The sequence below is a fragment of the Anopheles coluzzii genome, chromosome X (genome assembly GCF_943734685.1).
Source record: "Anopheles coluzzii chromosome X, AcolN3, whole genome shotgun sequence".
NCBI lineage: Eukaryota > Metazoa > Arthropoda > Insecta > Diptera > Culicidae > Anopheles > Anopheles coluzzii.
The window spans coordinates 13,808,132-13,825,219 of NC_064669.1; the positions used below are offsets into that span (position 1 = coordinate 13,808,132).

Here is a 17,088-nt window from a genome sequence, read left to right on the forward strand (position 1 = left end):
ATTATAATCATAAACATTATCAAATCATAACTATTGCCAGAATATCAGAATATATGTTTATTAGTATTTTTCTTTTAAGTTCATGAATACATTTGCTTTGCGAGATTTATCGTAACGTCAGCTTTTCACCGCTGTGGAGGATTATGCCAGGAGGCAGTTGGATTTTGATTTTAAAAGGACGGTATAAGGCCTACATCCTTTTGGTTACGCTAAATTAACCTAACCTAACATTAAGCTAACTTGTCTACTTTACACTATTAGAGTAAGAGAAAAAAGAAGAAGAAATTAAAAAGTAAAGAAAGAAAGAAAGAGAAAGAAAAGAAAGAAAGAAGGATAAAGAAAAGAAAAAAAGCGCAAGCAATTCAAAAAGTGCCCTTAGAAGGGGAGAACCTGATTTCATTAGGGGATACAGTTTTTTAAGTAGAACATTGAGTTCACGGGTGTGGTATATCAGCTTGTTGTACATGGTTAGACCCAGATACTTAACTCTTGTCAACCAAAGGATTGTTGTTCTTCCCACAGTCAGTTGGTGGCCAAACGGGTTTAGTAGTTGATAACTTAGCCGATGTGAGACAATCATAGCTTGGGTCTTCGCGTGATTGATGCGGATTTTACATTCAGCAGCATATCCCTGTACTATGGCCCAAGCATCGTTGAGCGCCGCGTCTGAGTTCTGCTGGTGTTCTACCCTTCGTAGCGATCGCCGCGTTGTCTGCGAACATAAAACAAGTGGGCACCGCTAGAAAGAGCAGAAAGGACTGCCGTGAACCAGCAGATACAGAAGCGGACCCAGGACGCTGCCCTAGGGTACGCCCGCCGGAACATGCTGCACATCCGAAATATATGGGCCGATGACAACACCGAAGGTGCGCTGCTGCAGGTAGTTCTTGATTAGCTTGACCAAGAATAACGGGAGCTTGAACTGATGCAGTTTATGGACAAGCCCATCATGCCACACATTATCAAATGGTTTTTCTACGTCAAGATCATAACTCTTAGTCGATCATAGTTCACATTGTAGCATTCTGGACTATAAAAGCAGATAATGCAAAAAAATAGCCTGAATAAACCTCTCAAATAAAACACACCGTAGACTGGTATTTCAATGCACAACAATTGGCGACGAGGATATTTAACTTTAGAAGCAAGCAGGATGCCCCAAGAAGGCCAGAACATTAAAATATCCATTCTGAGGGATCTGCAAAAGCTCTCTGGAACTACAGCATCGGGAACCAATAATACGGAACAATGCGTGGCCATGAACATGATCGAATTTACCTTCGATCCAGAAAACGGAGGAACGCGTCGAAAATGTTTTAGACCGTACGAGAAGATTTGTTTGAATCGGATGTGAAGGATCTCGAAGATGTCGCTAAGGTTTGGCTTTTGCTGAGGAAGTTGGATGCTCAAGCACACAACAAGTACACCAACTACATCTTCCCACAACTTCCGAAGGAGCTAACATGCAAGAAAACTGTGGAAACAAGAATTAACATTTTCGGATCGCAGAGTTCACTATTCAGCAGACGATACTGTTGTCTTATTCAGCTAGGCAATACCGAAGCAGATGATATTATAAGTTACGCGGCGCAAGTGAACCGAGCTTGTGAGCATTCCAAGTCCCACAACATGAAGACTGATCATTTCAAGTATTTGATATTTATTTGTGGATTAACAGGTCAAACCTACGCAGACATACGAGCCAGGCTACTCTCACGCATAGATACCGTAACTGCAGCTGCACCCGTTACGCTGCACAATTTGGTTGACGAATACCAAAGACTCGTCTATTTGAAAGCCGATACCTCCATCATTGAGAAACAGCCAAGCAAACGGAACATCATCATCACGAAAAGTATCGACAGCGGTATCAAGGGTCACAATACCATCCGATCAATCTCGCAGACCACGCTGGCAGTGCGGCCAAATGCACTTTGTTCGAGATTGCCAATACTCAACACACCCGAATGGATGTTATTTTAGCTATCAGGAATGTTTCTCGAAACGAAAAACCATCGAAGGAGAAGATGACAAATACGAAGTTATTAACACAACAACTCATCATCAAGTGAACAAGGAAAATTGCATTCCAGAGGTGTCTACATTGTGAATCACATCACTCAACACTAAAAAAGCAAGCGAAAATGTATTCCTATCAATTTAACTAACATCAAATATCAATTTGAAAAGGCCGAAAGAAGAGTTTGTGATTGCCGTACTCAGCATAGAACAGAATTGTTCGAACTAAGAAGAGCATCTATCCGATACTATAAAAAAGGTTTAAAAAATTTGAAGATACCCTAAATATCTTCCCTCAAGTATTTCGAACAACACCATCTGGCCATTTGGACGAAAAAGCTCATGCAGAAGGTATGCTGTAAAGCCCGTTTCGAACTGTTTCGTCGCTTCTCAGCCCAAGCAAGCAAGAAATGGAATAAATCTCGCATGAATAGTACGCTCAAAGCTGTGTTTTTTTTTTAATTAAATGTGTACTGGTCAACATTAAAGTGGTTATATGGACCTTCGTTTTAACATCTTCTGTGTTGGATATAGGAAATGTTACAATTTTCAAATTTTCTTTCGAACGAGTGGAAACGAACACCACAGTGAACTTCGAGGCCGAGACCAATGTGAGCGGGTTTCCTTGTAAAATGACAATCTAGCAATCTGGTGGAACGAGGAAATTATAAAAGGATTAGATTACCACAAGAAAGGCAACATTCGAAAGCCAAAAATGAACGCAGCATGTTAAAATAAATGTACAACATTTTCCGTTTGGTTGTTTGATACCGACACCCATCATTCATATCACGTTCTTGTGTATTACATGTATTACTCTACTTGAAACAACAGTCCGCCAAATACTTAAAATTTCGAGCTATAATAATCTTGTGTGTTTGTTTATTTCCTCCCCTCAACACGTGTTTGTCTCGCCCATCAAGCGACCGCACGCACCGGGACAGGCCGGCGGATAGGGGCCAAGGGTTGATCGTTCCTTACGCACCTCGATCGACTGGTACGGCACACTGTTTCCCGAGCCTGAGGTGAGTTGTTGTTGTAATCGCACTTGCACAACAAATTCGGAAAACTCCAATCTCCACCACCACCAATCTCTCTCCTTTAGATAACGCCACCTTTAGGTAAATGGTGGTGGTGAGGAGATCGGTTCGGGCTTTTCGCTTACCCGTGTTACTTGTTCCATGAGTAACGCTTTTAGATAACATTATTCGAATCATTTTTTTTTGTTTTTTTCTCTCCATTTAATTTCTTATTTCAATTTTACCTTGTCTCTCTCTTTCTCTCTCTCTCTCTCTCTCTCTCTCTCTTTCATTCTCTTTCTTTTTTCTTCCTTTGTATGCACATTGTGTAGACATAGATTTTGTTTTTCTTCTTGTTTTACTGATTAGCGAAACACATTTTGTGTAGAAGCATCTTTTACTGTGTTTTACAGAAAGTACATGCACACTAAAAAAATATTTATATGCAACAACTGTGTGACTTTTCTTGCTCCCCCCCCCTCCCCCTCCTTTCTACGTTTTCTCCCTATATATCTGTTCAACGTTAAATTACATTTTCACTGTGGTCGAGTGTTCTTTACAATGATCCCTTTTACTAACACCCCTATGATGATACCCTTCCACCACCCACTGCTAATAATCGCATTTCTCTCTCTCTCTCTCTCTCTCTCTCTCTCTCTCTCTCTCACTCTCTACTCTTTAGCTCGTTTTATGTGTCGCCGCATAAAAGGCCAAGCAGATCCTGTCCCTGGCCGCGCGTGCCCTGTGCTTTTGCTACATGCATTACCATGGTAAGATAGAAATAGTTGCAATAAAAAAAACGAACAAATCACATCATTTGTGCCGACCACACACACCAGCGAATATCTGTTTTCATCCCTCATCCCTCCACCAGAAGTACACGGTGCATGTGCGTGTATGTACGTACAGCAGCTGCCTAATGGAACGGACATTACTGGAAACATTGAGACATGTTTTTGGAATTACGCTAAGGCAGAGCCTCCTATCGAAATGGTTTAAACTAAAAAAAACTCGCGGCTAATTGCGACACAACCCCGACCTGCACTAACCAACAGGACGCCCCTCCCTTTTTGCTCTGGCGGTTCACCCTTTCCCGGTTAACCGGGTAAGTACAACTCTCTGGCTTTTGTTTTAGCTTGCTGTCCGAAGATGAAGAGGATCATAAAAAATGTTCCGAAAATCCGGTTTAAATCATTTAAAAACAATAAATAAACGCCAAGAACAGAGTGCAATAAAAGAAACAGAAAAAAAAACACACACACACGAACGGCAAGCATAAATATGTTTAAAATAATTAAGCATGATAGCAACAGCAACGTAAAGTGGTTGTGGCTCACGCGCCAAGCAAAACTCTCATTGCACCGTAACCACGTTTCTCATCTTTTTTATAGCTGCAAGGCGGTGTTGTGTGTGTGTGTGTGTTTTTTGTTGTTGTTGTTGTATAAACCCCCCACCCCTAATGTGTACAAATGTACAATCATATATTTTGCTATACTTCTCGGTTAATCGAGTACCACCCACACAAACACGGTCACGCCAAGATGCTTGTTAGAGAAACAAAACGAAAACGAAAACAAAACAAAAGTTGGAACAAAACAAACAAAACACACTTGCACACAAACGTGCATTAAGATTACTGGGCAGAGCGTTAAGACAAATAGATAAAATATGTTGCTACCCTGCGCGTTGCGAAAACATTAACCCATCTGGGCGCAAAATGAGGGTGAAGCAACAAAAGAACAGAAAAAACACACTCTGCACATCCTTAAAATACGCAGTTAGCGATTGCCACACAAAATAAATGGGCCATTTGGGGGTTTGACGAAACAGGAACAAGAGAAACATAGTAATACGCGCTAAAACACTTACTACTAGGGTCCTGTGCTTCTTCATCTTCTGTGGCTCTGCAAGCCTGGAACTGGTGGTGTAAGTGACCCTTTTCTGCCCTTTCCGTCGCATTGAATCTCCCTCCCTCTTTACCTCCTCACTTTCCTCTGCTCGTCTATTGCACACAGCTTGCTTTGCGCAGTGCCTCTGGGGCGGGTGGTAGTGGTGATGGTGGTGAATGTGTGTTGTATATATATATATATATATATATATATATATATATATATATATATATATATATATATATATATATATATATATATATATATATATATATATATATATATATATATATATATATATATATATATATATATATATATATATATATATATATATATATATATATATGTGTGTGTGTGTATAAGAATAAATCCCTCGGAAGGGAATTGAAGATGAAGTTACGTGGAATATACCACCTCTGAGCCTGTTGTGTCCCTTTGAAGAAAGGACGGATGCGGACTCCACCACTATCGCCTACGCGGTGCATGTTGACAGGGTTGGGCAGGTGGTAGCGCATTAGCAGCTAAGCTTCAGAACCCAAACATGTCGCAGATCGAATGCTGATCGTAGCGCAACCGTTCGCCAATCGACATGTTGTTGTTGTTGTGGTAAGGCCGTTCGGTCTCGGTTGCTCCCTGACTACTACTGCTGCCGCTGCCGTTGCACGGGTCGTCTGGTTTGTGCCCCGCCGCCTCGGTACTGCTTCTACTACCACCACTACTACTACCTTGCCTGTCCTGTCCCTCCCCTTCGACCCATTGCTGCCGGGAGCGGTGGCGTATTGACGACCCGTGCGCGCTCACCTCGTGCCCGCCGGCATGGTGGTAGTGTGAGGCTTCCTCCCTCCGCTCAACTACTGTACTGGGGCTACCACCACTGCTGCTGCTGCTGCTGTTATTATTACTACTGCTACTACTGCTGCTGCTGGCACTGGCGCCCGCAGCAAGCTCTTGGTCCGGCTCGTGCTGGTGATTTCTTACTAGCTGTTGTGGATGATTCTGCTGCTGCTGCTGCTGCTGCTGTGGTTGGTGATGATGATGATGCGGATGATATTGCGGCTGCTGCTGTTCCATCTGGCTGCTGACTTTCATGCGGTTGGCAAGCATATCGTCAATCAGTGCGTCGGGCTGCAACGGCTGACATTTGGCGGGCAGGGACCGTCACTCGCTCTTCGCCTTGTCGGCCTCGGCCGCATCACCTTGGCTCTCGGGGGCGGTGGCGCCGGTGCTGCTGCTGCTGGTCGATCCGGACGTTGCTGCTTCTGTCCGTGCCGGTTCGTCCGCCGATTTCGCGGCGGTAGCAGCAGCGGCTGCCCGCTTCCGCACGTCCGAACCGTCGGTCGGTGTGTCCTCGTCCTCGTCCGAGTAGTTGGTCGGCTTCTCGCCCGGCTTCAGCAGCCGCCCAACGAGATAGTACTTTTCTGCAACACGCAATCACGTAAACAAAAATACAATACAAGACAAGGTTATTGTAGAGTTTGGTTTACCGAATACAATTTGAGCATGGTGGCGGCGGCGGCGGCGGTACTTACCCTTGAACTGCATCTCCCACTCGCGCATCGATTCCATCTCGTGCGAGTTGAGATCGCTCAGGTCGTCATACTCGTCGCTGACCGAGCTGGTGATTTGGAATGTGGCCAGCCCGCGGGATGCATCCCGCCCGCCGAACGCTGCGTACGTACCACCTGCGTGAAAATGGAGAGATTGCGGGGCTATTTTATATGTTCTTTTTAACGTTTGCTTTCCACACTACTGCATCGTACTCCGAACTGAATCCAGTTTCCAGCTGCGTGTTTATTGATTGGTTGTAAGTGTGGCGCCAGGCTACGACTACGCCCCTGCATCGAAGCTCTTTCTCGCTGCACCGCGAGCGTAAAGTTAATTCGATGCATACATTTAATATCTCCTCCAATTTCCGTTTTATGTGTGATATGTGATCAACAAAACAGAAATGCATACACACACACAATTCGCATGCGGTCGAGAAGACGGCGAGGATGAAGAATTGTTTTCTGTTCTTCCTTCAGGTGTACTTTTCTTTTCCCCTCCAATGCAAAAATCAATCCGCAGCCAAAGGGGGTGCACATTTGGGGACACCCGCCAGTCAAATTGAATCTTTCCTCGGTACGAAATTGGTCGACCAGGCGGGCCAGGAGGGCTAGCGCAAAACCACGTCACGATTGCGCGTGCTGCGAGCATGACGGAGCAAAAACCGAGCACCAGTGAAACCGAAAACTCTGGTCCCGAAATTGAAAATTACGCCCGACTGCCGACCGACACCGTGTGCGTGCACTGGCGGGGCATTTAGATCGAATAAATCTTATCATTGTTTTTGCCTATCGCCATTGGACCGCCGACTGTCTGAATGTCTGAGTGCGATCGTCGCCATTCGAAGGCACGCAAATGCTTTTAAGTTGCCAATGTCACGGCCATCATCATCATCGTTCGTTGGGAGGTCGGACTTCAATGATCTTGCACTATGACCCCACCCCTACAAGGGTTTTTTTTTTGTTTTGTCAACGAAGACAGGGGTTCTTTGGTTCAAAAGCAAACTGGAACAAGACCCTCACACTGTACGGTTTGTTTAAAGAAAAAAAAGAGTAGAGGTGATATCTGTGCTCGCTCAAACACTTCATCTTGTTGTCTCGATAAACCGACCGGCATGATAAATCGGCCGACAATCAGTGACTTCGCTTTTAGATAACAGCTCCCAACAAGACGTTAGAATATTGCACCAGCCAGTGGGTTCGTTTTCTCCGGTTTTATGTATGTGTGTGTGTGTGTGTGTGTAAGTGTTGCTGCGATTATTTTCCCCCGCTTTTTGCACGCTTTTCTAGGCACAAAACAGTTCTGTGCTAAAATTAATAAACAAAATAAGTATTGGCAAATGTTAGCTGAGCCCGTGTGTGTGTGTGAAGCGAATGGGTGCCACACTTGCATAACCAATCGTCGACACGCAAGGTTCTTCTGACCACACTACCGCACCCCCCTTCGTACAGCGTGTCTTGGTGGTACACATCATCCCGCAGGGTTTTCTTTGCTGATAATAAAAAATATTGCCCCGGCCAACCCTCACCACACCTTCCCTGCTGGAAGTGGTTGGGGCTGCGGTGGTGCAGGTGTTTCTCAGACCGGTGATGTAAAGTTGGTGGGCCCGATGTGGCGGGTGAGTTGACAAAACGGACAAACTTCTGTCGCTCCACCGGTGGCTGTTGTGTAGTGGTGGTGTCGAATGCCTTGAGTTGCGATATAATGCGCATTACAATGCATTTTTTTTTATTTACACTGTTGCGGTGGTTTATATGCGATTGTCATTCTTGTCCTGGGATGCAAATTGATTATTAATACCAGAATTTTGGAAAGAATTAATTGGATGAAGGAGAATACAACGCTGAACTGAAGAGGAATATCAACGATCACACACGGCCAGCGGCTGTCGATCATTGAGCCTCGCCACTGTCCTCGTCAATGGTTTAAAAGTACTTTACGAGTTGAATAGTCCACCTGGTATGTTTCGTATGACGCAGGGACTTTAAAAGCGAATCGTAATTATGTTTCACACAATGAACATTGGAGCCTCATGATTCCTTGGTTGCAATTTGGACCCTTCAGATCCCTTGTTTCAATTGCTAGCATCAAATTATTATCAAATCTCGAATCCAACCACACACACAACAGTTAATAATTGCAATTACATATGTGAGCACTAGTGTAGTGTGGGGTTTCATTAATCTTTCGTTGATTCTTACGAATCTTCAGGATTGAATGATCTCGAATCGAATCTCCAACGATTCATGAATTTCTAAAGATTCGTAAATCTCTCATTCATGATTCTCTCTCTCCAAGGATTCATGAATTTCGTAAGATTAATGAATCTTCAAAGATTCATGTATCTCCAGGGATTTATGAATCTTTAGAGATGTATGATTTTCAAAATATTGAATTTGCCCAATCCCACCTAAAACTTGCCCGTTGTGGGTTGAAGCCTCGCATGGACCGTGTCACCGTAGCAAAACAAACTATCCGGCTGCGTGGTACTTTCCAAGAAGTCTCGAAAGCATGCATAAACTGGCATTGTAAATTGTTACGCCAAGAAGAATAATTATAAAAAGCTCATGCTTTTTGATTTTCTAGACATTTATGAATCCCTAGAGGTTCGTTAATCTTTCGTGATATAAGAATCTTTTGAGATTTATGAATCATTTGAGATTTAAGAATCTTTGAAGATTCATTAATTTTTGAGATACATGTATCTTTCCAACTGGGATTAAGATTCATGGAATCATTACAAAGATTCGATCAGATTCATGAATCTGATCAGGTTTACCCAACACTACAATAGTGTTGAATTTTATGAATCCTTCATTGAGATTCATTCATATGCGTCTTCAGGGATGAGTGATCCGAATCTCGAACCGAATCTCCAAAGATTAATGAATTTCTAAAGATTCGTGAATCTCCAAAGATTCATGATTCTCTCTCTCCCAGGATTCATGAATCTTTCAAGATTGATGTATCCATTAAGCTTTATGAATCTCCAGGGAAGTGTTAGAGATGTATAAGTTAAAAAAATGAATTTACTCTACCCCATATAGTGGCACAGTGGTTAATTCGCATTAATTAACAACATGCTCGTTGTGGGTTCAAACCTTGCATGAACCGTTTCCCCGAAGCAAAACAAACTATCCGGCTGTGTTGTACATGCCAAGAAGTCTAGAAAGCCTGTGCAGGGCTGGCATGACCACGTAGGTTGTTACGCCTAGCAGAAGAATAATTAGAACCTCAAGCTCTATTGATCTTTCCAATAGAGATTCTCAGATGCATTGCATCATTTCAAAGATAATTTCTAATTCGTGAATCTGAGTCATATTTTTCCAACACTAGTCAAGCACGACTTCTGCTAATCCCTCTGCTACTAATCCTTGTGTCCAACAAACCAACAATAGCAACAACAAAAAGCTCTCCTTGATGTTAACCAACATGAACACCGAAGAAGCATTTTGAAAAAAAAGAAACGCGACCTTGGCTGTGGCTCACGTTAGCCCTCTACTCCCTCCCTTTGCTGTCCTTCGTTTGCACGGACCTTCTATAAAAAAAAAGAAGACCCAACACATTCTGCTCCAACATTCATGAGCTGCCGAACACACCGAGTGTCGTCGCGACGGGCGCGCACAAATGCGATGCAAATGTGGCACCGGTGCCGACTCGGAAATCGGACCCTCCCCCCCCCCCCCCCCCCCGCTCCCTGTCCCTGCCCCTGCTGCTGCTCACTTACCTGGCCCGTAGAAAGCCTTGCCCTTCGTCACGTCGTACACGTTGCCGTTGACGGCGGTCAGCACCCGGCCGTCCGGCTGGGTGCCGTCGTACTGCTTCAGCTCGGCCAGCGTAAAGTCGCGCCGGAGCCGGGGCAGCTCGGGCGGCGGCGGCGGCAGCGTGGCCGGCGGCTGGCGTGTCTTGCTGATCTTGTACAGCAGAAACGAGATGATGCAGACCAGGGCGAGGTTCACCGGGCTGCTGACGATCTCGTACACAATGTCGGACAGCAGAGACCCGCCCACCGTCGCTCCCTCGCCTCCGTCCTGCTGCTGCTGCTGCTCGTCCTGCATGGTGGTGTCGGGGCGGCGGCTGTGGCGAAGCAACAGTTACTGCGGTTACTGCCGGCTGGTGGGTTGATCGGAATGCGTTGCGGGGGAAGCTGGCTGCTGCTGGTGGCCACCGCTCTCGGGCTGCAGGCACAGAGAAGAGGGAGAGAGAGAGAGAGTGACAGAGATAGAGCGATGTTGATTGGTGTGTTTCGGCGTTCGGTGGGGCTGGGTGGCCTTAAGGGGTCAACTGGAAATTTTCACTCGAGCTCTCGCGACCGTCTACTGGACCGTACTGACTCGCGGTGGCTGTTTAGACGGACCGCGCACCGGTTGGGCGATTGTGGCGATTCACGCACCACTGAACACTCAGCACACATACATACACACTCACACACACTTGAGCAATTGTGTGGCGATTTGATAGCGACCCAAAAGGGCACTCGAAGCCGCGCAACTGTCCGCGGGCGCGTGTGTTTGTGTGGTTCGGTGCGTACGCAAGCGGGCGCGCAAGCGAGACAGGGACAGTGTGACGGTTGCATGCGTTTTGAGTGTCGTTGTCCTTCTCCGTTTGTGCCGCTGCGCTCTCGCTCACTCACACACGCCCGCAAAAGCGTGCCGCCCCGTTTTGATGCCCGAGCTTGTGCCGTTACGTCAAAACGCGAAAACTCGAAGCGGCGCAAGGAAATGACACATCGCGAGACGCAAATAAAAGGGTGTGAAGGTGTGGAGAGGGGAGGGGGGGGGAGAGGAACAAATTCAACAACGCAACAGACACAACAACAACACCGTTGCGTTCCCTTGTGCGGAAATATTGCTGCTGCAGGAGAAAATCGCCACAGCGTGCCGCGATGCAACCGGCGGCCGTTTGCGCCCAGGGGAACGAAGGGAGCAATAAAAAAAAAGACGGGCCAACTCTCCGGGCACGGAATCCGAGCTGCACTCCCGGAATGTGCCCCGTATGCTGGTTTTTGTTGATGGTGTTTGTCTTTTTTTGATTCTCTCTACACCGCCGTACAGGCAGAGAGAGACACACGCGCGCAAGCAGTGTGTGTGCCGGAAGTGTTTTCGAGTGCTGCCTTCCTTACCCCGTACACCGTATTTTAGTGCATATGTATATATGTATGTGTGTATGATTGTATGTGGCTGTACGTGGTACGTAATATGTTTTCTGGCTCACTCTTTCGCTTCCTGCTTGGCTGAGCCCACGAGCCCCTTCCTTGCGGGAGGGTATCTTCCGGGGTCGGGATAAAACAGTGTAAAAGCTGTTGCCGCTGCTAGTTCCTGCTGGAAAATTACGCGTCAGATTCGCGTACGCACTGCACCCGCTTCTACAACACACGCACACACACGCACACACCACACCTATCAACTTTGGGGAATGACACACGCGGATCGTAGTATACACACGCACACGCCTTGATGGTAGCACGGACGGGAAGCAATTGTTGGCCGCTCGCTGTGCAGTCTGTACACACGACTCGTTGCGCCTCGCTGCCGTAAGCGTATACAAACGCACACACACTCACACAACTAGCGACTCGCCACGGTGGTCGCTCTGTTCGGTCGCCCGGAAACCGACGTTAGGCGATTGTTTCGATCGAAGTGCGCGAAGATCGAGTTTGGCAGGAGTAGCAATTGCGGTGGATATATTTCAAACTATTTCCGACAAATATTTTGTGGTCCAATAGAAGCAGTGTGACCCAAAATAGCTATTTCATCAAGAGCTTAGTGAAAGATCGGCCTGTCTCGCTGTGCAAGTTTGCACAGCGGGAATCGAATTCACCATCGAAAGCTCTAAAGCTTTCCCAGTAAAGCTAGTCCACGATTGCCCACCAGATGGCAGTGCAGCGCGGGGAGAACAGTTTCAACTTAAGCCCGGGTTACAGCTCGAGTTAAATTGAACGTGAAATTTGGTGTTTTTTGCTATAGGGAATGACTGAGCCAAATGAGCACCCTTAATTTAACACTTTGAGTGCCAGACTATTTTTGTTAGTGTTTCCCTGGGTGCTCAAGCACTTTTTGTTTACATCTTTGATGACTATCATATATGATAGCCATAATCCTCAGGGAAGTGTTACTGATAAAACAAACTAAAAGATGATGAAAATAATGATTTCTAATACAGGCGGTCCCCGAGATACACGGTTAATGGGGACCGAAAACGGCCGCAAAATACCGCGTATCTCGAATTTCCGCGTAAGTCGAATCTCGTGATTTCCAGCTAAAATATCACAAATTTTCGTGTAATTTTGCAAGTAGGGGGCGGTTTTAGTCACTTTATGAATTATTTGATATGATTCTGACTGAATATAACTGTTTTAAACCTTTTGAAATAGTTTTGAACATTCGATCAAAACGGAAATTATTTGGCAATTTGAAATTGATGTGTCAAATCAGTACAATTTGCTCAAAGAATTGTCAAATTTAGAAAACCGCGTATCTCCGAATCCGCGTATAAGAGATACCGTGTATCTCGGGGACCGCCTGTACAGTGTTGGTTGATTTCTTGTTGTATTTTCATTCTTTTACTTTGTTTTGAACATTGAATCGGGAAAACAACAGTTTAAAGTTTTATCTAGATTTGTTTTCAACAAGATGCTTCGTTGAAAAGCGATCACGTAAACAACGTATGTTGACATTTAGATTATATTTTAACTAATATCTGCTGTACGTAGACGGTTTGAAAACTCATATTGTAACTAAAATATATGAGGCTGCACTATAATGATCGAAGTAACGGGTATTTTGCATTAATATTCTCGATTTTCGACCATTTCTGGGTAAAAATTATTATTTTCAATATTATTAAATATTATATTAATTATTAAATCAATAATTATTAACCCAATGAATTATTCTATAAAAAGAGTCCCACAATTCACCTATCTCGGGTGCCGGTACTCACATACACTTCTGAGACATGGACACTATCCAAATTTGACGAAACCCTCTTAGCCGCGTTCGAGACAAAGATGCTCAGAAGGATCCTTGGCCGCGTATGTGTGGAAGAACAATGGACCGTTATAACGACGAGCTATATGAGATGAACGGCAACCTCACTGTCGCGCAGCGTAAAAATCTCGCCAGGCTCCGGTGTAGTGATGTGCTGTATGGAGCGCACCCACGGCTCCGATCCGACTCCGACTATTGTTAGTTCGATTCCAACTCCGGCAAAATGGAACCACTAGATCCGCCCGGAGTCGGAGTCGTTTGGAGTCGTCCGAAGTCGACCGGAGTCGTCCGGAGTCGACGACTCCGAACGACTCCGAACGACTCCGACTCCGAACAACTCCGGACGACTCCGGACGACTCCTAACGACTCCGAACGACTCCGAACGACTCCGAACGACTCCGACTCCGGGCGACTCCGGACGACTCCGACTCGGAGCGACTCCGGACGACTCCGAACGCCTCCGACGACTCCGAACGACTCCGAACGACTCCGGACGACTCCGACTCCGGGCGACTCCGGACGACTCCGACGACTCCGAACGACTCCGAACGACTCCGAACGACTTCGAACGACTCCGACTCCGATTGACTCCGGACGACTCCGGACGACTCCGAACGACTCCGAACGACTCCGAACGACTCCGAACGACTCCGAACGACTCCGAACGACTCCGGATGACTCCGACTCTGGGCGACTCCCGGCGACTCCGAACGACTCCGGGCGACTCCGTACGACTCCGGACGATTCCGAACGACTCCGCATATTGCAGCGCGGACCTACCTTCCGGAGTCGATTCCGAATTTATCGGAGTCGGATCGGAGTCGACTCCGGATTTTTGCCAACTTTACCCATCACTACTCCGGTGGGGTGGCCATATTGAACGCATGGAAACGGACGACCCAGCCCGTACAGTCTTTTTGGCCGTTCACAAGTACAGGCATGGTAGGTTCAAACTGAGGTGGCAAGATGGCGTGGAGGAGTCCGCCATTAACCTTCGTTTCTATGACCAAAAATACACCCTCATCTTTATGACCACCTACCCGGGTAGGTAATACATTATATAAGGGAATTTGTATTTTTATTAGTCAAAAAATGTCTTATTTAACTTATTCTATGCAGCTATAATAACAATACTTCTTTTTAGTTTATAAATTTATGAAGTATGGCTTTTAGTTACATAAATTGAATGCATAGCAATTAGTTCAACTGACACTAATACACCGCCATGTCTTCCCGACTGTCGGGGCAATCATTTCAATCTATGTGACTTTTGAAGAATATTAAGAGCTAGAAAACTTTTTGAATAGATTCTATAAATATAACTACATGCATTGCTATACATATCATTACAAAATTAGCGACTAATCGAAACCAAAATCCTTTATTGTATGTGTTACCTACCCGGGTAGGTGGTTATAGAAGTAAGGTGTAAAAGTTGATTTTATTTTTTAAAGCACATTTTAAAAAATTGAAAAATTCTGAATTTTTTACCACTTTTGTAAAACATGTTTCTCTAGGCATTCTAATTTTTTTGCATCGATTCGATAATCCAATAAAAAGTTATCATAAAAAGAATAAGCAAAACATACCCGGGTAGGTGGTTATAGAAATGAAGGTTAAGGCCGGGATAAGGGATCGGAACACTGGCGTACTCGAGCACTGATCGGATGACGCTTCAATAAAAAGCTTTCAGATACATAGGGTCCTTGAGCTCTTAAGCATTCGGAGTACAGTGTCCATGTTTCAGAGGCGTGTTTAGGCAATGGTACTAATAAGGTACGATATAGTCCCAGCAAATTTGAGGCACGTAAATTTCTTATTCCATAATTAATTATCATGTCATGTCCCGAAAAGACCGTGCCCCCATATGTAGGACTGACTATCCTGCTATGGTAACAATAAGTCACTGAAAGCCAAGCTCACTTCACCAAGTAGGTACAGGTAGGCCTTGACCGACAGGGGTTGTTGTGCCAAAGAAGAAGAAGAAGAATTTATTGTATTCGCTGGGTTCTGTACTAGTGATGGGTAAATTCAACAAAAATCAGGAATCGCTTCCGGATGACTCCGCCAAAATTGGAAGCGATTCCGGAAGGTAGGTGCGAAACTCCGACCTCGGAGCCGTCCGGAGCCGTCCGGAGCCGTCCGGAGCCGCTAGTCGGCAGCCGGAGCCGGTCGGAGCCGTCGGAGCCGTCGGAGCCGTCGGAGCCGTCCGGAGCCGTCGGAGCCGTCCGGAGCCGTCGGAGCCGTCCGGAGCCGTCGGAGCCGTCCGGAGCCGTCCGGAGCCGTCCGGAGCCGTCCGGAGCCGCTAGTCGGCAGCCGGAGCCGTCGGAGCCGTCCGGAGCCGTCGGAGCCGTTGGAGCCGTTGGAGCCGTTGGAGCCGTTGGAGCCGTCGGAGCCGTCCGGAGCCAGCCGGAGCCGTCCGGAACCGGCGGAGCCGTCGGAGCCGTTGGAGCCGTTGTAGCCGTCCGGAGCCGTCGGAGCCGTCGGAGTAGTTGTAATAGTCGGAAGCATTCTGAAGCGCATTAATTTCCCGATATTAGTGATAATTTTATTGTAAAAAACAGCTAACGAGTAAAAAAAGAGTCTTCTTCATTTATTGATCTGAAGTTTTTTTTGTGTGTTTTTTTTTTTCAAAAATAAAGCCAAAAATAATTGTTTGCTCCGTATATATACATAGGAAAAAAAATGAATCAAATTAGGAGGTCAAGGAGCAATAGAACTATGACGGGAGGTGGGTTTGATAAAATACGAACGAGGCAGACGAGTGTAATTATGGCAGTTTTGCACGGTTGTTTACATCGACTAACGTGTATGGTTTAGGCCGCACTTGTTTTTTTACCGAATAACATGATGGCACATGGACAAGACAAAGAATATAACTATCAATCATCCGTCCATCTTTTATGAAAATAAAGATCAATAATAGTTTGATTCATAGTTTTTCCCTATATATACGGAGCAAACAATTGTTTTTGACTTTATTGTTTAAAAAAAATCCAAAAAAAACTTCAGAGCAATAAATGAAGCAGACTATTTTTTTACTCGTAAGCTGTTTTTTAAAATGAAATCATCGCTGATATCGGGAAATTAATGCGCTTCAGAAGATTTCCGACTATTACAACGACTCCGACGGCTCGAACTGGCTCTGTCGGCTTCGACGGCCCCGACGGTCCCAACGTCTCCAACCGGTTCCGTTGGCTCCAACGACTACGACGGCTCCGTCGGCTCCGGACGGCTCCGACGGCTCCAACGATTCCGGACAGCTCCAACGGCTCCAACGGCTCCAACGGCCCCGAGGGCTCCGGACGGCTCCGACGGCTCCAGCTGCCGACTAGCGGCTCCGGACGGCTCCGACGGCTCCAACGATTCCGGACAGCTCCAACGGCTCCAACGGCTCCAACGGCCCCGACGGCTCCGGACGGCTCCGACGGCTCCGACGGCTCCAGCTGCCGACTAGCGGCTCCGGACGGCTCCGACGGCTCCGGACGGCTCCGACGGCTCCGACGGCTCCAGCTGCCGACTAGCGGCTCCGGACGGCTCCGACGGCTCCGGACGGCTCCGGACGGCTCCGACGGCTCCGGACGGCTCCGACGGCTCCGGACGGCTCCGACGGCTCCGACGGC

General features: G+C 46.3%; 1 protein-coding gene across 1 annotated transcript; it reads right to left on the reverse strand.

The window, feature by feature from the left end:
- Positions 1–6,008: 6,008 nt before the first annotated feature.
- Positions 6,009–12,007, reverse strand: LOC120960044 (membrane-associated progesterone receptor component 1-like). The gene is made up of 4 exons (XM_040383952.2): positions 11,690–12,007; positions 10,203–10,653; positions 6,460–6,612; positions 6,009–6,348 (listed from the first exon to the last, which is right to left on the reverse strand). Exons 2-4 carry the CDS (start codon positions 10,531–10,533, stop codon positions 6,089–6,091), a joined length of 744 nt encoding a protein of 247 aa, XP_040239886.2. The 5' UTR covers positions 10,534–10,653; positions 11,690–12,007; the 3' UTR covers positions 6,009–6,088.
- Positions 12,008–17,088: the final 5,081 nt, after the last annotated feature.

Coding starts and splice junctions, on each gene's coding strand:
- LOC120960044 (XM_040383952.2), bottom strand. CDS start 10,533: ATGCAGGACGAGCAGCAGCAGCAGCAGGACGGAGGCGAGGGAGCGACG. Junction 6,613..10,202: donor CAAGGCTTTCTACGGGCCAG/GTAAGTGAGCAG, acceptor ATTTTCACGCAG/GTGGTACGTACGCAGCGTTC. Junction 6,349..6,459: donor GTGGGAGATGCAGTTCAAGG/GTAAGTACCGCC, acceptor TGCGTGTTGCAG/AAAAGTACTATCTCGTTGGG.